Raw genomic sequence first — 24,774 nt, 5'->3', positions numbered from 1 at the left:
TATCCAGCGCATGAGCCCCACACAGCCTCCCTTATCCAGCGCATGAGCCCCACACAGCCTCCCTTATCCAGCGCATGAGCCCCACACAGCCTCCCTTATCCAGCGCATGAGCCCCACACAGCCTCCCTTATCCAGCGCATGAGCCCCACACAGCCTCCCTATACAGCGCATGAGCCCCACACAGCCTCCCTATACAGCGCATGAGCCCCACACAGCCTCCCTATACACCGCATGAGCCCCACACAGCCTCCCTATACACCGCATGAGCCCCACACAGCCTCCCTATACACCGCATGAGCCCCACACAGCCTCCCTATACACCGCATGAGCCCCACACAGCCTCCCTATACACCGCATGAGCCCCACACAGCCTCCCTATACACCGCATGAGCCCCACACAGCCTCCCTATACACCGCATGAGCCCCACACAGCCTCCCTATACACCGCATGAGCCCCACAAAGCCTCCCTATACACCGCATGAGCCCCACACAGCCTCCCTATACACCGCATGAGCCCCACACAGCCTCCCTATACACCGCATGAGCCCCACACAGCCTCCCTATACACCGCATGAGCCCCACACAGCCTCCCTATACACCGCATGAGCCCCACACAGCCTCCCTATACACCGCATGAGCCCCACACAGCCTCCCTATACACCGCATGAGCCCCACACAGCCTCCCTATACACCGCATGAGCCCCACACAGCCTCCCTATACACCGCATGAGCCCCACACAGCCTCCCTATACACCGCATGAGCCCCACACAGCCTCCATATACACCGCATGAGCCCCACACAGCCTCCATATACACCGCATGAGCCCCACATAGCCTCCATATACACCGCATGAGCCCCACATAGCCTCCATATACACCGCATGAGCCCCACATAGCCTCCATATACACCGCATGAGCCCCACACAGCCTCCCTATATACAGCATGAGCCCCACACAGCCTCCCTATACACCGCATGAGCCCCGCACAGCCTCCCTATACACCGCATGAGCCCCACACAGCCTCCCTATATAGAGCATGAGCCCCACACAGCCTCCATATACACCGCATGAGCCCCACATAGCCTCCGCTGATTGGTGGAAGAAGGGACCAGCGCCCCGTCCTCCACCAGAGTATTCACTGCTGTCTGTACCCCAAGGATGTGGATAGCGGTGACAGCGGGAGGAGGCGGATGGATGGCAGGTGGGCGAGGACATGGTGTGGCCCGTGGGCCACTGTTTCAGCCCTTTGGCTGTCTCGGTCCATGGGCTGGATTGTAACAGCCAGAGGAGGCCTGCAGACCGCACTTTGCACAGGTCTGCTCTACATGATACAGCATGTGACCAAAGCTGTGTGTGCAGGGGGCTGGCTGGCGGCTCATCTCAATAACTAAACCGAATCCCTTTTCTGCTATGGCTAATGCATGGATGAAGATGGAGTTCGGCTTGACGGCGATTGAAACAGGCAGTGAGCCAGCCCCCTTCACGTGACGACACAGGAAACGTTGCTGCGTGTTCTGCACAGGATCGGAAGTGACGCTGCTTCCTATAAGAAGAATTTACTGCTTTTCTGTTTTATTACTCAGAGATGAGCAAAAAGATTTGTGGAACCTTGGTCCAGTGGGCAAGTTGATAGCCTGTGGTCACCGGACGAGAGCCTTGCAAACCTCTACCTGGCTGCCGGCATCCCTGGCTCCTCGTCTGACCAGTAGCCCCAAAGCAACGTCATCGTTAAGTCTATTAAATTAAGTGTAGGGAGTCTCACATGCAATGCTCCCTGGGAAAAGTATGCAAATTAGCTCTCCTCCAGAAGGAACAATATTGTCTATCACCACCTATAGGAAAATACCCTATATGTAATGTTTCGGGAAGAAGTCGATGTCAGGTGAACTCAAGATTGTTAAAGGACAAGAAAACGTTAAGACAAAGAGCATGCCGAAAATCTTATTTTGCTGCCCTCTCCCTCCCCCACAAGATAAAACTTCTTTGGGTGCACATATCAGTCTAATATGTCCAGTGACTGTGTCTCATTCCCATCCATGTAGTCTTTTTGAGTAGACAGTTCCTGTTCATCAGCATTATGCCAGTACTATAGGTGCAGGATCCATCCTCATTTCCAAGCATGCAATGCTTCTCCTGCCATTGTCCAATGGTTTCCCTGCCCTAACCCTCCTTGGTATGTTTGTTTGAAGGCTAGCAAACTGGAGAGCAGAGACAAATACCCACCCTCACTTCCTGTAGAGAGACAATAACCAGCCTCAGCTCCCTGCAGAGAGAACAAAGCTTGAATCCGCCTCCTATACAAAGCAAAAACCCACCCGCTATCTCTACAAAGTCAAAGACATGCCCCCCGCTTCCTGCACAAAGTCAAAGACCCGCCCCCGCTTCCTGCACAAAGTCAAAGACCCGCCCCCGCTTCCTGCACAAAGCCAAAGACATGCCCCCCGCTTCCTGCACAAAGTCAAAGACCCGGCCCCGCTTCCTGCACAAAGTCAAAGACAGGCCCCCGCTTCCTGCACAAAGTCAAAGACAGGCCCCCGCTTCCTGCACAAAGTCAAAGACCCGGCCCCGCTTCCTGCACAAAGTCAAAGACCCGCCCCCGCTTCCTGTACAACGTCAAAGACCTTCCCCCGCTTCCTGCACAAAGTCAAAGACCGGCCCCCGCTTCCTGAAACAAAGTCAAAGACATGCCCCCGCTTCCTGCACAAAGTCAAAGACCCACCCCCGCTTCCTGTACAACGTCAAAGACAGGCCCCCGCTTCCTGTACTACGTCAAAGACCGGCCCCCGCTTCCTATACTACGTCAAAGACCCGGCCCCGCTTCCTGCACAAAGTCAAAGACAAGCCCCCGCTTCCTGCACAAAGTCAAAGACCCGGCCCCGCTTCCTGCACAAAGTCAAAGACCCGGCCCCGCTTCCTGCACAAAGTCAAAGACCCGGCCCCGCTTCCTGCACAAAGTCAAAGACCCGGCCCCGCTTCCTGCACAAAGTCAAAGACCCGGCCCCGCTTCCTGCACAAAGTCAAAGACCCGGCCCCGCTTCCTGCACAAAGTCAAAGACCCGGCCCCGCTTCCTGCACAAAGTCAAAGACCCGGCCCCGCTTCCTGCACAAAGTCAAAGACCCGGCCCCGCTTCCTGCACAAAGTCAAAGACCCGGCCCCGCTTCCTGCACAAAGTCAAAGACCCGGCCCCGCTTCCTGCACAAAGTCAAAGACCCGGCCCCGCTTCCTGCACAAAGTCAAAGACCCGGCCCCGCTTCCTGCACAAAGTCAAAGACCCGGCCCCGCTTCCTGCACAAAGTCAAAGACCCGCCCCCGCTTCCTGCACAAAGTCAAAGACCCGCCCCCACTTCCTGCACAAAGTCAAAGACCCGGCCCCGCTTCCTGCACAAAGTCAAAGACCGGCCCCCGCTTCCTGCACAAAGTCAAAGACCGCCCCCCGCTTCCTGTACAATGTCAAAGACCGGCCCCCGCTTCCTGTACAACGTCAAAGACCGGCCCCCGCTTCCTGTACAATGTCAAAGACCAACCTTTGCCTCCTGTAGAGACAGTAGGAGACGCCTAGTAGTTGATATCTTACCATTACTGTGATTTTTTAAAATTAATAATTTATATATAACATGATTTGCAGATTTATACATTAATCACATTATCAAAAGATTTCAAGTTGTCTAGAAGTATATGGACGAGGATAGGCATAAAGGGCACCTGCCTATAGGTGTCATATCAGATGCGGTTCTTTCCTTCTGGGGAAGAGATAATTTGCATAATATATAACAATGAGTGACCCAATACTCCATTACCTCGCAGTCCTTCTGATCCACGATACATCTGGTTGTGATCAGCTCTTGCTCCTGAGCCTCCAGCCTTTTCTCCTGAGCCTCCAGCCTCTGCTCCAGCACCAGGACCTGCTTCTCCCACTCCACCTTCTTACTATTCACCATGATGTCGATCTGGTGCATCAGCTCCTCCAGCTCGTTCTCACAGGAGGAGTCACTGGGATACAAGGGAAACTGTTACAATTCTATGTAAAGAAAGGTTTCATCAGAATTCTAGCTGAGGTTGAAGCAAATTCTGATCCGCCATGCTTTACACTGCAGCACTGTTGAAAAAAAAGCGAGGAATTCAGACACATAGGGCCCTTTTCATTACATTTGCCATTTTTGTCTAGTTGGTGACCTGGCTAGTTAGTGATTTTTTAAAGTCCATTTTACGTGTTCTCCTGTTTTGCTTTCTGTTTATTTCTTATGATCACCATCGTGGGCGGTGGGTGCCGTTTGGGGGTTTCAAGATGATTTTGGCTGATTCAACAATTGTGGTTTTGCATAAAGTCACAAAATTTTGGGGCAAATATATTCCAGTCTTTCCCTGGGGTCATTTTATGAACATCTGAAATTTTTGCTCTAATTTTCGGACATTGTGGCACAATATTTGTGACTTTTTGTGCTAAAAAGTCTCCAAAAAAAAAAAAAGGCTGAAAAAGCAAAAATAAAGAACATTTTTTATTTTGAGCAAAATACATGAAACGCATTGGAAATTTTGATGAATTTGGCGTAAGCAAAAAAGTCAATGTATACCACAAAAAAAAAAAAAGCCACACACAGAGGAATAGAATACAGATTGTGCTCCGTGACAAATCTGACAGGTGTAAATGGAGACTTAAAGGGGTTTTCTGCTCTTTATTAAAAGTTACAATGATGAAAATAAATAAATAAAAGAAGCCATTCACATCTGCACATGGACTTCCTTCAGCGAGTGATCATCTCATTGTTATGCCCTATGGGACAGCACCACTCCCTACTTAAACTCCCGCCATACAACTGGGAGATGCCAGTTATAAGTATACACTGACCCCAATTGTTTCTCGTGATTCTCTGCTACCTGACCTTGGACCGACTACCTTCTGCCTGCCTGACCTCGGCTACCTTCTGACAGTCTCTGACTGCTGATTTTTGCCCTCTCTGGTTTTGACCAGGCTAGTTGACTCTCCTCTGCTACCTCACTCCACCGGCCAGCAGCTGCTCCATGGACGTAACCCACGGGGACCTATTAGTCCAGATATAGGGGTTAAAGGGTGAAGACCAGAGTTCCTCTGGGACCTGATAAAAGCAGTCCATGAACTAAGTGCAAAGAGTTTTTTGCTGAGGTTTTGGAGAGGAACCGGAGCAGAAACTCCAACTTTTTGAGGAGGTTTGAGTTTATCAGCAAAACTCCAAAATCTCAGTGTGCACATACCCAAAGAGTTGCCGGGTTTTCCACATCCACCAGTGACTTGACCTCAAAGGCCACTAATTGTCTGCACCATCATGAGAGCAGTGGTTGGAACATCATTACTTGAAGTATGGTGGAGACCATCAGTATGGGTAATGGTCTCCACAAACCGGTAGTAATGACGTCCCAGCCTCTACTCCCCTGACGCTGCAGTGGTCTCTGAGGTCACTCGCGGTTGTGACGTCACTTGTGGTTTGGTGGAGACTGTTGGATCGGGTGGTGGATTTGGGGGGATAAATATGGCTTCTTCTATTAATCCCTGTAACATTGGTGACGACTGATGTACAGAAGTGCCAGCAGGACCCGGAGGACACTCACCCCATTGTCTGGTACTTCTGGAAGGCAGCTCGCTGCTTGGTCATATCCATTGCTAGAAGGAAACACAATGAGCACATCAAGGCCGGCCACATCCTCGAGACAGCGATTGGCCAATAGCTTGCTTGGTCGTTAGGAGCCCCCCATACACATCAGATGGTGGCCCGGTCCCGCAGCGTCGTCCCACAAACATCTGCTGTGTAGAGCTGCTCTTGTATTTGGGTGATCAACCGATCGTCATACACACGGCGGACAATTATTACAGGACGCGCCGAGCTACGGAAGGAAGTACATTATTTATCACCTCAGCTTCTGCAGAACCTCTTCATAGGATGGAAGCTACCAGTCCACCATTGATTTAGCATGATTTACTGCCATCTTTTCCATAAAGGTCTGCAGCAGCTTGTGGTGCGACCTTCCGCCCCAGCCTGCGCCGTGACCTTCCACCACATCTTACCTCACACCCTTCCGCCCCCAGTTTGCACCTCCACCTTAAACCACAGCTTGTGGCGAGACCTTCCGCCCCCAACTTTCCCCATGGCCTTTTGTCCCCAGCTTGTCCCAACCCCCCTTCTGCCCCCAGCTTTTGGGGGCAATATTTTTTTTTTCTCTCTTAACTTCATGTATTTGGGGCTAAAGATCACCATTGTGATTGGGTTTCATGAGACATTTTGCAGCGTTTGCCTTCTGCAGCCTCTGTGCCGCACCGTCTATTACTAGCTGTAGAAGGAGTTAGCTGAGAATCTGTCAGTGAGCTTTTTTCCCCCTTTCTCTGACCTCTTGGAGAGTTTGTCACTATAATCTCTCTATTTCTGACCTCTTCTCAGCTGATTTATGACCACAGACGGCGAAAACTGTAAAAGCCAAATGGTGCAAAATTTGTAATGAAACCCAACTGCATAAAAAAAAAATAAAATTTTAAGCCTCAACTACATGCAATTAAGTAAAAGATATTAAGAATTGTCCCCTAAAGGACTACTGCCCCTTTAAGAAAGCACAACTTGCTCAAAATCCAACATCACCAGCCTCCTGCCGAGCAGCAGGGACGTTATGTGCACATAGCTGCGTCATGGTGACCTGGTCAGTGATAGAGAACCCACTGACTGCAGGAACTACAATTCCCAGCAGTCCCATACCTTCTTATCAGCAGCTCTCTCCGGGGAATGACCTGCCCGGCTCTGCCCCGCACTCAACTGCAGCGTATCCGCGCCACAGCTGCCGCCTAGACGTAACCACGCCCACCTACAACCTTAACCACGCCTCTTAGCATAGACTGTAAATCTATAACTCCGCCCACCAAACAACCCACCCTATCAACGCACCTGTATGGCAGTTAACCACGCCCCTATGCTAATCTGACTGTTTGAAACCCCATGTGGACAACGCCGTCTGTTGCCTTAGCGACGACAGTCAGCGACGGGAAGCGATGAGACTCAAAATACATCGTTTTGCGAAATTATTGTTATTTTTTGATTATTATCGTGTTATATATATGTGTAGTTCATTCCATGAAGGAAGGAAGTAGCATCACTCGGCTCCCACTTTATTATGTGGAGCGATTACAGTAATATTTTCCTGGTCACTGGGTCTCCCATGCAGCACATCATTTCCTCATAGGGATCTAGGCTGTGTATTCACACCTTGCGGTCCAACTGTGATTTTTTTTTTTTTTGCAGTAATTACAACAACATGCATCTGTTTTTCTAAAACTGGGATATTTTTCAATAATCAAATAATAAAAAAGGTCATCTGACCACAACTTATGGTTGCATGCTGCTCCAGGCGGCTGTAAAGACCACCAACCCTTAAAGGGGTTCCTTAAAAGGGTTATTCAAGACTAGAAAATTAAAAATTAAAAAAATAAATGTCATTATAAATAATTTCCTAAATACATTTAATTAGGAAATCACAATGGTTTTGTCTATAGAGGTTAATATCACTATAGGATTAAGATGGCCGCCACCTTGTTACACAGACAGAAACCTGCCCTGGCTCCTCTGCTCGGACCTGGAGATACTGATATTGTTATTCAGAAAGTCAGAGCACAGAGACAAGGCGGCGGAGGACATTCTAATAATATAGTTATTACATCCCATTGAAGAATATATTTATAATGATGTTTCCTTTAGAGCAGGGGTGGGTTTCAGCTGGCCCGAACCTCCAGGAAGCAGCGCCCAGATCTGGTTCTTGGGCACCTTAACTTTACATCATTTTATATGTTGAAAGCTCAGACTTTAATAGATGTAACGATACTGAATATTCTTATTTTTTTATTTCTTTATTTTTAACTGGAGAACAGCGGGGGTAATTCTAACTTTTATAAGAGGTTTAATATTTTTTTTAAATATTTTTAGAAACTTTTTTAAAATTTTTTACTTTTTCGGTCTCCTTTGGAGATTTTGATTGCTTCTTTTATAAACTGCGATACTACAGTATTGCAGAATAGAGCAAAAAATCATGGTCTCCTATGATGCCTATGGCTGGGCTTCACAGGAACACTAAGATGGTAGCGACAGGAGTCTTCAGCAGGACCCTGGCCGCCATGACAACCATTGGCAACCTGCGATCACGACGGGAAAGGGTCTGATATATCTCTGAACTGGGATGACGCAATTTAAATGTCACTGTCAGAGATCAACAGCAGAATTTAAGTGGCTAAATAGCAGTGATCCGGGCTAACTTTGGTCATTGCTGTTAGGGGCAGGTACTAGATGTATTACGTAGGTCCTGAGCTGTCTCCGTGCACCCAATACATCACTCCGTCATGGATATATACATCATGGAAAGTGTTAAGGTTACGGGTACATGATTTTGAGAATCAGTCATTCTCAAAATTCTCAATTCACAGCTGTACAATACAAAGTTATTTTGTGGTACTGTGTTAGCCAGAAAAATCTATGTAGCGTATATTCCGGCGTATAAGACGACTTTTGAAGACTGAAAAATCTTCTGTCTAGTCTGGGGTCGTCTTATACGCCGGTAATGCTTTTGAACTTTCAGAAATTGACATGCGGGGATACTCTGGGGGTGTTAATAAGCTGCCGTGGCCGTATCCCTGCCATGTCGGAGTTAATATAAGGTGGAGGGAGTTAAAATACGGCGGCGGTAGGTCCAGACAGTCAGCGCTTCTGTGCTGAAACTGACACATCGCTGCGTATTCCCAGCTCTGGACACAGCGCAGGGCTTCTGTTGTTATGTTCTGCTACCAAAGCTAAGGAAAGAGAGGAGATCTGTCCCTACTATAAGACTCAGCTGAATCCCTACGATGTAACAGGGAACCTGATCCTGCGATCAGACCTGCTAAAGTCCTAATCTAGTCTGTACGGAGACCTATAGATGTGAGGAGGGAATCCCTACAAGTACTAAGGACTGGGAGGAATATGGGACACCTCCTAACAGAAATAGTAGCAGACAGACGAACAAACAAAATAGATAGAACATAGAGGTCCGTAGACCAAGCAAACTAACAGAGTTAGATACAGAGCACAGGCTAGCTAGAAAGTAGTTATACAATGAAGTCCAGCAAAGCCAGAAGGGCGGAGCAGGATTAAATAGGCCAACAAGGTCATGTGACCAGCAAAGGAAAAAAAACCTAACAGCAAGGTTCTAACAGTACCCCCCCTTCTAAGAGGATCCTCCGGATCCCCTAGGACCAGGCTTATCAGGAAATCTCCTGTGAAACGCTCTGATAAGTCTGGACGCGGAAACATCATCTGACCTCACCCAAGAGTTATCCTCAGGTCCGAAACCTTTCCAGGCCACAAGATACTGCAAACTACCTCTATACCGTCTAGAGTCAAGGATGCGAGAAATTTCATATTCCCCGTCCTCCACCACCGGAGGAACAGAGGCAGAGGCGTCACCATCCGACACAACAGCTTTTTTTAACAGAGAGACATGAAAGACCGGATTAATTCTCCAGGAGGTAGGAACCTCCAACCTAACAGCAGATTGGTTGACAACCTGAAGCACCTTAAAGGGCCCTACAAACTTGGGACCCAATTTCTTAGAAGGAATCCTCAACCGCAGATTCCTAGAGGACAACCAAACCATGTCACCAACAGCGAACAAAACCTCCTGTCGTTTCCTATCAAAGTAGTCTTTAGATTTTCTGTTGGCCTCCTGAAGATTACCACGCACATCCGTCCAAACTCTTTCCAAATCACCGGAAAAATTCTCCTCCTCAGGCACGGCAGATCCCAACTTGGAGAACGACCCAAACGACGGATGTCTCCCAGAACAACAAAAAAAAGGCGAACAACCAGCAGAAGAAGATGTATGATTGTTCAGAGCAAATTCGGCAAGTGGCAGAAACTCAGACCACCCCTCTTGATTGTCTGCCACAAAACAACGCAAGAACTGCTCAACATCCTGGTTTTTCCTTTCTGTCTGGCCATTAGATTCAGGATGATATCCGGACGAAAACGACAAATGAATTCCCAACCTGTCACAAAAGGCACGCCAAAAACGAGCCACGAACTGAGGACCCCTATCAGAAACAATGTCAGTAGGAACGCCATGAAGTCTGACAATTTCCTTGACAAAGGCCTTAGCGAGAGTTTTAGCGCAGGGCAGTTTGACGAAGGGAACCAAGTGACACATCTTGCTAAAACGGTCCACGACCAAGCAAACTAACAGAGTTAGATACAGAGCACAGGCTAGCTAGAAAGTAGATATACAATGAAGTCCAGCAAAGCCAGAAGGGCGGAGCAGGATTAAATAGGCCAACAAGGTCATGTGACCAGCAAAGGAAAAAAAACCTAACAGCAAGGTTCTAACATCTGTGCCGACAGCTTTCACTTGTCACAGAAGCGCTGCGCTGTGTCCGGAGCAGGGAAGTTCGCATCGCTTCTGTGACAATATATGAAAAGCCGGCAATTCAGCAGCGGCATAAGCCGGCACCCGACAATTTAGAATAGAAAGAATAGAGCTTCACACATAGATTAGATAGATAGAAACATGTCAGTCACATATATATGAAGTACAGTGACAGTGTTGCTTACTGTACTTGTCATTTAGTGTAAAGGATTTATTAAAACAAATAATAGTGTTTTCATGCACCGTCTCTTTAAAAAAGCCGGCCGGCAATTCAGCAGCGGTACCCGACAATTTATAACAGAAAGAATAGAGCATCACACATAGATTAGATAGATAGAAACATGTCAGTCACATATATATGAAGTACAGTGACAGTGCTGGTTACTGTACTTGTCATCTAGTGTTAAAATAACGGATTTATTTAAAAAAAAATTGGCGTGGGGTTCCCCTTAATTTTAGTCTCTAGCGGAGGTTAAGCAGACAGCTGGGGCAGATGTTTGAAGCCTGGGAAGGGGGTAATACCCACGGAGCTTCCCAGGCTACTAATATCAGCCCCCCGCTGAATACCTATCCTTTACTAGCTATTAAAATGGGGGACCCCCCCAAAAAAATGACGTGGGGTCCCCCCTATTTTAATAGCTAGCAAAGGCTAGGCAGACAGCTGGAGGCTGATATTAGTAGCCCAGGAAGGGTGCCATGAATATTGGCCCCCTCCCAGGCTAGAAACACCAGCCGTCAGCCGCCCCAGAAATGGCGCATCCATAGGATGCGCCAATTCTGGCACTTAGCCTCGCTCTTCCACACTGCCCTGGTGCGGTGGCAGGGGGTAATAGGGCTGGGGTTGATGTCAGCTTATAATGCCAGCTGACATCAAGCCCAGGTTAGTAATGGAGAGGCGTCTATAAGACACCCCCATTACTAACCCCATAGTCAAAGTTAAAAGAAAACACAAACACCCAGAATAAAGTCCTTTAATTGAAATAAAGACACAATTCTTTATTGTTCTAAATTAAACCATACTTACCATCACGCCCATTCCAGCTGAAGCCAACGATCTAATGCAATAAAAGTAAAATAATAAAGCAACCTCATCCTTACCTTTCCATGGTTCCCAGGACAGCTCCAGCTCTGCTACATCGAGATGACAGGCTGGACCGCAGCAGAACGCTGCCATCCAGCCTGTCATCCCGCAGACACTGAGAAGCGCAGGCTTGCTTGCGCTCCTCAGTGTCTCGCTGTGACGGCATCCAGATGAGCCGACAATGAACTCAGCTCACCTCCTGGACGTCCGTCACTGACAGCGTGGGAAACTTCTACTGCGCATGCGGGGAGCAGGAGAATTTTCCCACGCTGTCAGTGACGTGCATGAGGTGAGCCGAGTTCATTGTCGGCTCATCTGGATGCCGTCACAGTCAGACACTGAGGAGCACAAGCATGCCTGCGCTTCTCAGTGTCTGCGGGATGACAGGCTGGATGGCAGCGTTCTGCTGCGGTCCAGCCTGTCATCTCGATGTAGCAGAGCTGGACCGGTCCTGGGAACCATGGGAAGGTAAGGATGAGGTTGCTTTATTATTTTACTTTTATTGCAGGAGATCGTTGGCTTCAGCTGGAATGGGCGTGATGGTAAGTATGGTTTAATTTAGAACATTAAAAAATTGTGTGTTTATTTCAATTAAAGGACTTTTTTCTGGGTGTTGTGTTTTTTTTAATTACTTTACTAGAAATTCATGGCGGTCATGTCTAATATTGGCGTGACCCCATGAATTTCAGGCTTAGGGCCAGCTGATAATGCCAAGCTGGCCCTAACCCCTTTATTACCCAGTGAGCCACCGCACCAGGGCCCTGGATGAGTTGGGTACAGCGCCAGAAGATGGCGCTTCTATGAACGCGCCATTTTCTAGGGTGGCTGCGGACTGCAATTTGCAGCGGGTGGGGCCCAGAAAGCTTGGGCCTCCCTGCGCTGCAGATTCCAGCCCCCAGCTGCCTAGTTGTACCTGGCTGGACACAAAAATAGGGCGAAGCCCCACGTCTTTTTTTTTTAAATTATTTCATGAAATAATAAAAAAAAAAAGGGCTTCCCTATATTGTTGTGTCCGGCCAGGTACAAATAGGCAGCTGGTGGTTGGGGGCAGCCCGTTCCTGCCTGCTGTACCTGGCTGGACACAAAAATATGGCGAAGCCCACGTCAACATTTTTGGGAAAAATTAATTACAAAATTAATAATAATTTAGGGACTGCATCTTTATTAACCCCTCAATTGTCATTTAGTGTTAAAATAAAGGATTTTTTAAAAAGAAAATTGGCGTGGGATCCCCCATCATTATAGTCTCTAGCGGAGGTTAAGCAGACGGCTGGGGCAGATGTTTGAAGCCTGGGAAGGGGGTAATACCCACGGAGCTTCCCAGGCTACTAATATCAGCCCCCAGCTGAATACCTAGCCTTTACTAGCTATTAGAATGGGGGACCCCCCCAAAAAATGACGTGGGGTCCCCCCTATTTTAATATGTTTATGAGTGACAGTTTTCCTGCTATATACCTGCATGTCATAAGAATTTAAATTAAAAAAGGACCATGTTAAATTCAAATCTGTTTTTTTTTAATTTTTACCGGTGTTTGGTATGCGTTGGAAAAGGGGTATTCTTATACGGTGAATATATCCTAAACTCTATATTTTAACAGGAAAGTAGGGGGGTCGTCTTATACACCAGGTCGTCTTATACGCCGGAATATACGGTAAATACTTTTATGCCCAAAAATGACAAAAGTATTCTTGGAGTGATACCTTTATTGGCTAAATATAAAAAAAAAAATATATATATATATGTGCAAACTTTCAGAGCAGAGAGGCTCCTTCGTCAGGCAAGATTACAAATGAATTCATAAGACAAGGGGCACAACATTTAAGAGATGGTACAGTGCGACATTTGTTCATGAGGAGGAGGGGGTGATACTTCCTAATGATATGTCAAATTTAGGGTTTTTAGTTGCAAATGACAAGTCTGTGGGAATGTTTAATTATCTGCAGTCCATCTGGTGGAGGTGTGCATTGACTCCATGTAGTGAGTCATAAACCCAGGTGTTAGATTGAGTCCTGTTGTCAGTAAATTGAACATCTTTATCAATTTGAATTCCCAGATTTTTCTCTCCCTGTAGTCTTTGAAGCGACCTTTTAGTACAAAAACTTTTAGATCTTTCATACAGTGTCCCTGACTAGAGAAATGTTTTCCCACAGGCGACTTATCATTAGGAAGCATCACCCCCTCCTCCTCATGAACAAATGTCGCACTGTACCATCTCTTAAATGTTGTGCCCCTTGTCTTATGAATTCATTTGTAATCTTGCCTGACGAAGGAGCCTCTGTGCTCTGAAAGCTTGCACATATATTTTTTTTTCTGGTTAGTCAATAAAGATATCATTCCAAGAATACTTTTGTCATTTTTGGGCGTAAAAGCATTTACATCAATTCACAGCTAAAACGTGTCTTCAGTGAATACAGATTTTCCCATTACTGAGATAGGAAGTGAGAGTTGGTGCCTATAAAGTTCTATGGAGAACTGTAACTGTTGTTTCAGCAGAATGTCTGTGTTTGCCTCCTTCTCCCTCCCATCTCCATAGAATTTTAAAAGCACCAACTGTCATCTCCTTTTCGGCATATTGTAAGTCTGTCTTCACTGAATACAAATTTTTACCAATGAATTAAGAATGATCAGCCACAGAGGTGAAAATAACAAGTTTCTTATTTTCACATTTGCTATTGGCTTATGGAATAAAGATTAAAACAACAATTACTGTTTAAGTGCAACTTAATTTTTGTTCATTTTTTTTAAACCTTTTCATCCCCTTTCAAGGGTTATTCCCTTAAAAAAACATGTAATCCCCTATTGATATGATGAATGATAATTGCTGATCGCTGGGAGCCCAGAGATCCTGAGATCAGGGCTCTGGAACCCCAATCCTGGACGTAGCAGAGGTGCACATGCTCAACCAATGGCCAATGTTAGAAGCGAAGGTCGATCATGTGCACCTCAGCTCAATAGCCCAGATCCCGAGCCCTGATCTTGGGATTGCTGGTGTCCCAAATTTCAGGTCCCCAGCGATCAGTAAATGATTCTCTATCCCAAGGGATAACTTATTTGTTTGGGAATAAACAATTTAATATCAAAATATGAGATTAATGGTGTATAGACTCATACAGTAGATCTTCCATTCAGATTGTACACCACTGTGTGCATGCTCATAGGGCAACTCATCATGTTTGCCCTGTGGTTTGAGTGATGAGTTTGGGACTCCGGACCCAGACCCCTACTGATCTAAAGGGCTTTTAAGGGGCTAGATAAATAATAAAAAAAAAGAGTTAAGCTAAGCTTTTAGGTCATTCTCCCATGATGAGTGACAGGAGGGGTGGTCCAGCTGCCAAGGCAACTGTATAACACTTTAAGCCACTGTTGCAGAGCAGTACAGGACCATCTGGGGGCATTGTACTGTTGCCTTTCAACTGGACCATCTTGTCTGACAGCTCACCCTTCACTTGAAAGTTTTGGCAAGAGATATACAGTAGATGACAGTTCACTTTAAGATAAGGGACCCTAAACCCAGCTCTGCCATAGACGCATAGTTGGACTGGCCAACCGGAGAATCCTCCGGTGGGGCTGGCTTCTCCTTCAGGAGGGTTTATAGTGCAAACCTTGCAGGTCCTATGGGGCTCATGAGTAGTGGAGAACCTGGCTACACCATCTGGATTTCAACAGTATCTTAACAATCACGTGATAACCGATCAAATCGAGCAGAGATGAATCCTAACATTGTGCATCTTATGACTATTCCACTCGATACAGTGCTTGATAAAAATTAGTCTAGGTCTGAAAAACAACTTTAATCCACTGTAATAATAATGCATTTGTTTTCTATACATGAAAGGTGGGCCCTCCAAAACAAGTCCTCTGGTGAGCCCTCCGAATCAAGTCTTCTGGTGGGCCCTCAGAATCAAGTTCTCTGGTGGGCCCTCAGAATCAAGTTCTCTGGTGGGCCCTCCGAATCAAGTCCTCTGGTGGGCCCTCAGAATCAAGTCCTCTGGTGAGCCCTTCAAATCAAGTCTTCTGGTGGGCCCTCCGAATCAAGTCCTCTGGTGGGCCCTCAGAATCAAGTCCTCTGGTGAGCCCTCCGAAACAAGTCCTCTGGTGGAACCTCCAAAACAAGTCCTCTGGTGGGCCCTCCGAAACAAGTCCTCTGGTGGGCCCAGTGTTCTTCGGTCTGACACTGCATAGACATGATCAGATCTGTCTCGGCTCAGCTTCTGCCTTTTTTGTTGAAATGGTACGGCATAAAAATCGATCAGAATATTCCACCTGTCAGGAGCCTTTGACACGAGAAGAGACAGCGCAGCCGGCCTTCTGCTTCATGATTTATTCATTGATTTTATTCTGATTTTTACAGAAGGCCTAGATTTTTAAGAAAGATTACCCGCGAAGATGAAAGTCTTGTCAGGTCTTATGGTACATGGCTTTATTCAGGGAAAAAAACAGATCCCAGATACGAGGGTCTCTTTGCATTTCAACAGGACAGGCACACAGCCATACTGTTAAACAGCGGTTATGCAGTCGTAGGTCTTTTTAGACCTGCATAAAAAAAAACATCAATCGGATGCTGCATCTCTGTTAGTATTCTCCATTCACATTCTGCATTTGTATAACATGTTTTCAGTTTTTACTGCTAATTTTTACTTATTTTTTTTCCCGCTTCATGCACTTTTTAGTATTTTTTTTCTGTGATTTTTCGCTTTTGATTTCAACCTTATTTCAAATATGGTAAATATGCAACAGGAGGTTTTTTTTCGCTGTACAGTTATTTCGGAGCAGAATATTATCTTGAACTGCTTCTGCGAGGGACACAAAACTCACAGGCTTTCTCTATAAGTGAGCGAGGGACACAAAACTCACAGGCTTTCTCTATAAGTGGGCGAGGGACGCAGGACTCACAGGTTTTCTCTATAAGTGAGTGAGGGATGCAGGACTCACAGGTTTTCTCTATAAGTGAGCGAGGGACGCAGGACTCACAGGTTTTCTCTATAAGTGAGCGAGGGACGCAGGACTCACAGGCTTTCTCTATAAGTGAGCGAGGGACACAGGACTCACAGGTTTTCTCTATAAGTGAGCGAGGGACGCAGGACTCACAGGCTTACTCTATAAATCAGTGAGGGACGCAGGACTCACAGGTTTTCTCTATAAGTGAGTGAGGGACGCAGGACTCACAGGCTTTCTCTATAAGTGAGCGAGGGACACAAAACTCACAGGCTTTCTCTATAAGTGAGCGAGGGATGCAGGACTCACAGGCTTTCTCTATAACTGAGCGAGGGATGCAGGACTCACAGGTTCTCTTTATAAGTGAATGAGGGACACAAAACTCACAGGCTTTCTCTATAAGTGAGCGAGGGACGCAGGACTCACAGGCTTACTCTATAAATCAGTGATCAGTGAGGGACGCATGACTCACAGGCTTTCTCTATAAGTGAGCGAGGGACACAAAACTCACAGGCTTTCTCTATAAGTGGGCGAGGGACGCAGGACTCACAGGTTTTCTCTATAAGTGAGCGAGGGATGCAGGACTCACAGGCTTTCTTTATAAGCGAGTGAGGGATGCAGGACTCACAGGTTTTCTCTATAAGTGAGCGAGGGACGCAGGACTCACAGGTTTTCTCTATAAGTGAGCGAGGGACGCAGGACTCACAGGCTTTCTCTATAAGTGAGCGAGGGACACAGGACTCACAGGTTTTCTCTATAAGTGAGCGAGGGACGCAGGACTCACAGGCTTACTCTATAAATCAGTGAGGGACGCAGGACTCACAGGTTTTCTCTATAAGTGAGTGAGGGACGCAGGACTCACAGGCTTTCTCTATAAGTGAGCGAGGGACACAAAACTCACAGGCTTTCTCTATAAGTGAGCGAGGGATGCAGGACTCACAGGCTTTCTCTATAACTGAGCGAGGGATGCAGGACTCACAGGTTCTCTTTATAAGTGAATGAGGGACACAAAACTCACAGGCTTTCTCTATAAGTGGGCGAGGGACACAGGACTCACAGGCTTACTCTATAAATCAGTGAGGGACGCAGGACTCACAGGCTTTCTCTATAAGTGAGCGAAGGATGCAGGACTCACAGGTTTTCTCTATAAGTGAGTAATGCAGGACTCACAGGCTTTCTCTATAAGTGAGCGAGGGACGCAGGACTCACATGCTTACTCTATAAATCAGTGAGGGACGCAGGACTCACAGGCTTTCTCTATAAGTGAGCGAGGGATGCAGGACTCACATGCTTACTCTATAAATCAGTGAGGGACGCAGGACTCACAGGCTTTCTCAATAAGTGAGCGAGGGACTCAGGAATCACAGGTTTTCGCTATAAGTGAGTGAGGGATGCAGGACTCCCAGGCTTTCTCTATCAGTGAGCTAGGGATGCAGGACTCACGGGTTTTCTCTATAAGTGAGAGAGGGACGCAGGACTCACAGGCTTTCTCTATAACTGAGCGAGGGATGCAGGACTCACAGGTTTTTTCTATAAGTGAGCGAGGGACGCAGAACTCACAGGCTTACTCTATAAATCAGTGAGGGATGCAAGACTCACAGGCTTTCTCTATAAGTGAGTGAGGGACGCAGGACTCACAGGTTTTCTCTAAGTGAGGGATGCAGGACTCACAGGCTTACTCTATATGTGTGCGAGGGATGCAGGACTCACAGGTTTTCTCTATAAGTGAGCGAGGGATGCAGGACTCACAGGTTTTCTCTATAAGTGAGCGAGGGATGCAGGACTCACATGTTTTCTCTATAAGTGAGTGAGGGATGCAGGACTCACAGGTTTTCTCTATAAGTGAGCGAGGGATGCAGGACTCACAGGTTTTCTCTATAAGTGAGCGAGGGACACAGGACTCACAGGCTTTCTCTATAAGTGAGTGAGGGACCCAGGACTCACAGGCTTTCTCTATAAGTGAGCAAGGGACGCAGGACTCACAGGTTTTCTCTATAAGTGAGCGAGGGACGCAGGACTCACAGGTTTTCTCTATAAGTGAGCAAGGGATGCAGGACTCACAGGCTTTCTCTATAAGTGAGCGAGGGACCCAGGACTCACAGGCTTTCTCTATAAGTGAGCGAGGGACCCAGGACTCACAGGTTTTCTCTATAAGTGAGCGAGGGATGCAGGACTCACAGGTTTTCTCTATAAGTGAGCGAGGGATGCAGGACTCACAGGTTTTCTCTATAAGTGAGCGAGGGATGCAGGACTCACAGGCTTTCTCTATAAGTGAGCGAGGGATGCAAGACTCACAGGCTTTCTCTATAAGTGAGCGAGGGATGCAGGACTCACCGGCTTTCTCTATAAGTGAGCGAGGGACGCAGGACTCACAGGTTTTCTCTATAACTGAGCAAGGGACGCAGGACTCACAGGTTTTCTCTATAAGTGAGCGAGGGATGCAGGACTCACAGGCTTTCTCTATAAGTGAGCGAGGGATGCAGGACTCACAGGCTTTCTCTGTAAGTGCGCGAGGGATGCAGGACTCACAGGCTTTCTCTATAAGTGTGCGAGGGATGCAGGACTCACATGCTTTCTCTATAAGTGAGTGAGGGACGCAGGACTCACAGGCTTTCTCTATAAGTGAGCGAGGTACGCAGGACTCACAGGTTTTCTCTATAAGTGAGCGAGGGACGCAGAAGTCACAGGCTTTCTCTATAAGTGTGAAGAGGGGAGGCATAGGGCTGGTATTAACACACTGTGGGCCGTAACTGAATTATTTTCTCCCTTTCATAGAATCATAGAATCATAGAATGGTAGAGTTGGAAGGGACCTCCTGGGTCATCTGGTCCAACCCCCTGCTCAAAGCAGGATTCACTAGATCATCTCAGACAGATGTCTGTCCAGCCTTTGTTTGAAGACGTCCATTGAAGGGGAACTCACCACCTCTCGTGGCAGCCTGTTCCACTCATTAATCACCCTAACTGTCAAAAAGTTTTTTCTAATATCTAATCTGTGTCTCCTCCCATTTAGTTTCATCCCATTGCTTCTAGTCTTTCCTTGTGCAAATGAGAATAAAGATGATCCTCTTTGTCCTCTCTTGTATAAAGGACGGAGAGTGGAGTGTGCAGTGTGATGAAGGATTTTCTGTACTCACTGTTACATCATCCATGGGACCAGAACCGACTTTAAACAAGACAGGAGATCTCAGATCCGGATTAACAGACTCACTTTTACTGTGCAATTCTTCTACATATGGCTGCAGCATATAGTATAAGACATGGTCTCTTGTTAGTGAAGAACCCTTGGTTATGTGCCTTTCCAGTGTTCATTCTCAGCCTGTCCTGAGACCCAACATCTTCCACTTCCGCCGTGACCCAGCTTAGAATCTCCTTATGAGGAATATAGAGGCCTGCTTCTGAGCACCTCTGGTGGGCTGTAAGCCCCGGACTGTGCCGGCGTCCACATCGAGTATCAAATGTGTCCTCATTCTGTTCTGACAACTTGCGCTGTTAAATCACTTTTTCCACTGCTGTACCTGCTGCTGGAATCTGTCTCCCTGTCCGTTCAGTCTTCCTCCAACACTCCACTCTCTCTCACATAAGACCTGCACCAGTCCCATTTTATTGGGGTCATGGACCGAGAACTTGGGTGTCTGTGTCATGGACTACACCCTGACTAGTTCCCCAACTAACTATCTGAAACCGGAAATTGTTTTCTATAAAACTGTTCTAACACTTCCCAGCTCATGATCTAATCCTATGTTACGCTCGCGCCCTGACTGACTGGCGTGAGTGTGATTAGTGATCCCAATGTACCATGAACCGAGTGTAAGAAAGTCCTTACTAGGAGCTGAAAGAGCCTTGGAAAACAGTGTAGACAATTCTTCAAAGCAGAGAATGAAGTTTATTCAGAGGTACGCGGCAGAACAGTTCAGAAAGCAGGCAGGGAAAATACACTTGACACTCGCAGGTGTCTAGATAAGCAAAACAGCATTGGGATATCTGGCGATGGTCTGGCCATGGTGTGGCTTCAGTCTGGCAATGGTGTGGCCTTGGCGGTGGACGGCCTGTAGACTGGCGATGGAATGGCGATGGAATGGCGATGGAATGGCCCCGAACAACAGTATCAGAGCCTTTTTATGCATAGCTTAAACAAAGGAACTATATATTGCGGCAAAAGGCGTATACATGATAACATCATACTGCAGGGAGGATGTGCATTTTAAAACAACAATGTGATAATGCAAAATGACAATATTCATGAGTAGTTTTACCAAACTCCATTAAATCCATAAATCCCTATGTCCTTACTTAAGAAATGACATATTGACAACTATATTGTCCTAATTTCTATACCACAATTACAATAACATTATTTACTACCCTATAACACCACTTATTTCCTCTCATATTGACCTGCAGCTGCTGTTATTAACCTTTGTGTATACCACTATACCTGCTAATGGCAGTGACATCATTTTATCGATCCATTGTGAATAGGACATGTGTAGGACATGAATCTCATTAGCTGCAAAACTCAGTTCTCAAACTTCTGAACAAGATGGCTGCTAGGTTTAACATGGCTGCTCAGAATATTAGGACTTCTCATTCTCTTACAAGTCCCCCTCTTGTACTCTTTCCAGAGTACAACTTTACATTGATGTAATATGCCAAGGTGAATTATTATAAACATGATTATTACGGTAATTCATCATTTTATAAACTAGTGTCTGGAGCGGCAAAATTCCCTAAAAAAAGCAAAAAAATAATACAAAGTCATTACAGTATTAGTCCCAAGATAATAAGTCCTCTAATAGTTATGTCTTTTGATCCGTGTCTTCCTTTTTTCTTCTTATTCTTTGGATTCCGGATTTTCCTGGTCTTCTCCCCCTGTCACACTATAAGATTCCCACTGTATAGTGTGAAACACCTTGTCCTGATCATCTGGTAGGTTCATGGTCACAGGAGTCGAATATGAAAATCTTCGACTGACCTGGGGAGAAAAAAAAGGTGGAGTATCAATCCTTTCCAGAAATCTCAGTAAGATAATTAAGAAGTCTACACTGATCAATATGAACAATTTTAACACCTTTGTTCCTTGGTTTGCTACCTTGCTCTCTCCTAAAACTATGGGGCAATTTCACTTTCAATTATTTTAGGGAAACCCCAATGTGAGAAGACATTTTTCCTCAAAAGTCTAGCTGTAGTCCGGGCAGTATTGGTTGTGGCTGGGAGTGCCTCTACCTATTTAGAAAAGACGTTGACTAACACAAGGGCATATGTAAAACCTCCTTTTGCTGGAGGGAAGGGACCAATATAATAAATTTGAATAGACTGCCAGGGACCCTCCGCTACTTGTATTCTCCGGAGATGGGGCTTGTCTTTTCCTTTGGGATTATTCTGTAAATAGATAAGGCATTCATCATGTATCTCATGACACAAAGCTCTCAAGTGGGGAGGCCACATTTTGTGTTATACAAGCTATAGTAAAGCCTCTGGTCCTGAATGATTACATTTAATCAGGGGCTTGATTATTGTCGTTGGTATGTAAGGCACAAGCTTGTCATTAACCCTTTTGTAGTACAGAGACTCCCCTTTTTCCATGGACAGAAACTCAAGGAAATTAAACAAGGATGAGCCTCCACCCTTCTCCTGTGCTTTTATAAGGTCCTGACAGGGAGAAAAAACAAGGGGGGGCTCTTGAGGCTTTTTAGTAACCTTAATGAAGGTATTTTTCCTCCCCTGTAAGGGTGGCTTCCTTGGCTGCTTGTTCTACATATGCATTGCCAAGGGTGTGGGGGTCAGGAGTTAGTTTTTGGTGACCTTTGATTTTTACAAAAGGACCATAAATTTGGGAATTCTTTGCCCCGCTGCACAATTTGTCTGAGAATCTCTGCATGTTGTAAGGGCTTGTTCTGTGAATCAATCATCCTCCTCAGGGCCATACCATTTATATACAAGGTGAGGGAGGAAACAACATAGGTACTGTCACTGAAAATATTCATAGGTTCGCTGAACGCTAGAATAACTTGTAGAGCTGCTTCTAATTCAGCTCTTTGGGCAGAAAAGTGACCTGGGAGTCTGTACTGCAGCAGCAACTGTTTATCGGGAAACCATACAGCATAACCTGTGGCATAGCATCCATTATACCAGTATCGAGCTCCATCAATACAGGCACAAGGGACACACTCTTTAAAGTCTGCTCGGAAGGGGGAGGGAGTGACATTAGCCTGTTCAACTTGACAATCGTGACATTTTCCTGCGTACTGCATCATCTGGGCTAAATGATATTTTCCACCCACTTCAACTTGCAAATCTCTGATATCAAAGTCAATTATCCATTCTCTGTGAATTTACCCCCAATGCTTTTCCTTTCAACAGAGTTTTTATAGTGACGTGGGGTTTGTAGAATTAATGGAGAAAATCCCACTATGTGTCTTACTTGATTCATTGTCCAGTGCACGCCCAGTAAGTGCTTCATGCATGGAGTAAAACCTTTCTCCACGGGGTGAGCAACCTGGAGAGTAACCCAGGGCATACAATTGACTGGACACTTCAGGACTATCTTTGGGCTATTTTTGTAAAAGCACCAAGGAAATAGATATATCACCAGTGTGGGCTTGAATATAAAAGGGCTGGAAAGGGTCATGGCTGATTAATGCAGAAGCTGCCATAAGGGCTTGCTTCATACCTTCTAAAGCCTGTAAGGCTTCTCCCTCTACAATGACAGGGGTGTGATCGTTATCAACTTCTTTTAACAAATCATACAATGGTTTAGCCAGATGAGCTAAGTAAAATTCTCTGGAAAAATGAATAAGACCCCAAAATTTTGTAAGCTTAATAATATTAGTTGGTATGGGAACAGGTTCAATAGCATTAACCCTATCATGCATTCTTTTTTTATCTTCTGCTGAAATTGACACACCCAAAAATGTAACCTTTGACTTCATCAATTGTACTTTGTCAAGCTCATTTTGAGTCCCGCGTCAGGTTTCAAGGGTCTCTTTGTGTTCATATTCATCAACAGTTTGAATTAACAAATTATCCACATATTGTAAGACTTTGTCTCCGTAACCAAGGGGTTCTAAAACCTGAGCCAATGCCTGATGGAAATACACAGGGGGAACTGTGGAATCCCATGGGCAACCGCGTGAACAAGTACTGCACATTCTCAAACATGAATGCAAAGCGGAGGACAGATTCAGGTGTTAGGGGTACTGAGAAAAAGCCATTTGCAATGTCCAAGCAAGAAAACACTTTACTATCACTCCTCAGCTGTGACATAACTTCAGGGACAGATGCAACTAGGTGAGCTGCTAAGGGAGTCTACTTATTTACAAGTCTCAAGTCTACAACCATGCAAAAGCTACCGTCTTCCTTTTTTACAAGTAAAATGGTACTGTTACGTGGAGAATTACCTTTTACAACAAAACCTTGTTTTTCTAATTCACTAAACGCAACCCTTATGTAGGAAATTGCATCCTCAGGCATTTGGTGCTGATACTGGACAGGTGGTAGCTCTTCATTATCAATTTTAACTTGTGTTTGCATTAACACATAATCAGTTTTCTTTGAGGTCCATGATTCAGGGAACCTTTGTTTCAATTCATTTTTAAGAACATCATTATCAACATTTTCATCATTTTCATCAGTAAGTACATAAACCTAGACTGGCAATGGGTAATTTGTGACTCTCCAACTCCTCCTCCACAGGTACAATTACAGAACAAATATTTGCTTCTTTGTTCCACCACAGAACTTTGTTACATAAATCAACAATTCCCATTGCTCCCAAAACATTGGTACCCAGAATAGTGGACCGTAATTGTGGATTTACCCAAAAAGTTCATCGAAGACCCCTTTTCTTCGATCCCCCTGCATTCTGAAATCTCAGGTTTGAAGGGACTACTTTTTACTGCTTGAATACAGGAGCCCTCAAATCCTACCAAAGTGGTAGTCTCAGGCAGTCCAGGGGGGGACTGCAATTTGTGTCCTGTTACTGAAACTGAGGCTCCTGTATCGATGAGGATGTCTTCCCTCGGCAGTCCCTCTATTCTCCCTTTGACATAAGGTCCTCCATCCTTGCCCAGGGAAAAAGGGACAAGGAAGGCAAGAGGAACAGGGGAAGCACATTATCAGTCGGTGTTACCTGCGGTGGGAAGCCCAAAAATCCATCATCCTCATCTGAGAAAGTTTTCTATCCTGCAGCTCCCATCTCCACCCCAAAGAGATCTTCAGTAAGAAACTGGTCCTCATGATCCCACAGCTCCTTCATTAAAGAAGCATAGAGATGAGGAGGGGTGTTTCCTCCCTGAATAATATTGATCTCCGTGCTGAACAACTGGGGCTGCTGGAGAGAAAGCAAGAGCAGAAGGC

General features: G+C 46.0%; 1 protein-coding gene across 2 annotated transcripts in view; it reads right to left on the bottom strand.

The window, feature by feature from the left end:
• The window catches only part of LOC141249496 (deuterosome assembly protein 1-like), a 62,435-nt gene extending 55,579 nt beyond the window's left edge, over positions 1–6,856 (bottom strand). For both annotated transcript variants that reach the window (XM_073669647.1, XM_073669642.1), the window contains exons 1-3: positions 6,719–6,856; positions 5,586–5,637; positions 3,800–3,992 (exon numbers count right to left, since the gene is read on the bottom strand). In XM_073669647.1, the coding sequence (XP_073525748.1) occupies positions 3,800–3,992; positions 5,586–5,635 (243 nt within the window). In that variant the 5' untranslated portion in view covers positions 5,636–5,637; positions 6,719–6,856. The remainder of the gene's footprint in view (positions 1–3,799; positions 3,993–5,585; positions 5,638–6,718) is intronic.
• Positions 6,857–24,774: the final 17,918 nt, after the last annotated feature.

Source organism: Phyllobates terribilis, unplaced genomic scaffold (genome assembly GCF_046119375.1).
Source record: "Phyllobates terribilis strain yellow unplaced genomic scaffold, ASM4611937v1 Scaffold_2__4_contigs__length_985480577, whole genome shotgun sequence".
Taxonomy (NCBI): Eukaryota; Metazoa; Chordata; class Amphibia; order Anura; family Dendrobatidae; genus Phyllobates; species Phyllobates terribilis.
The sequence above is the reverse complement of the archived record's forward strand: the minus strand, read 5'-3'. Positions and strand labels throughout refer to the sequence as shown.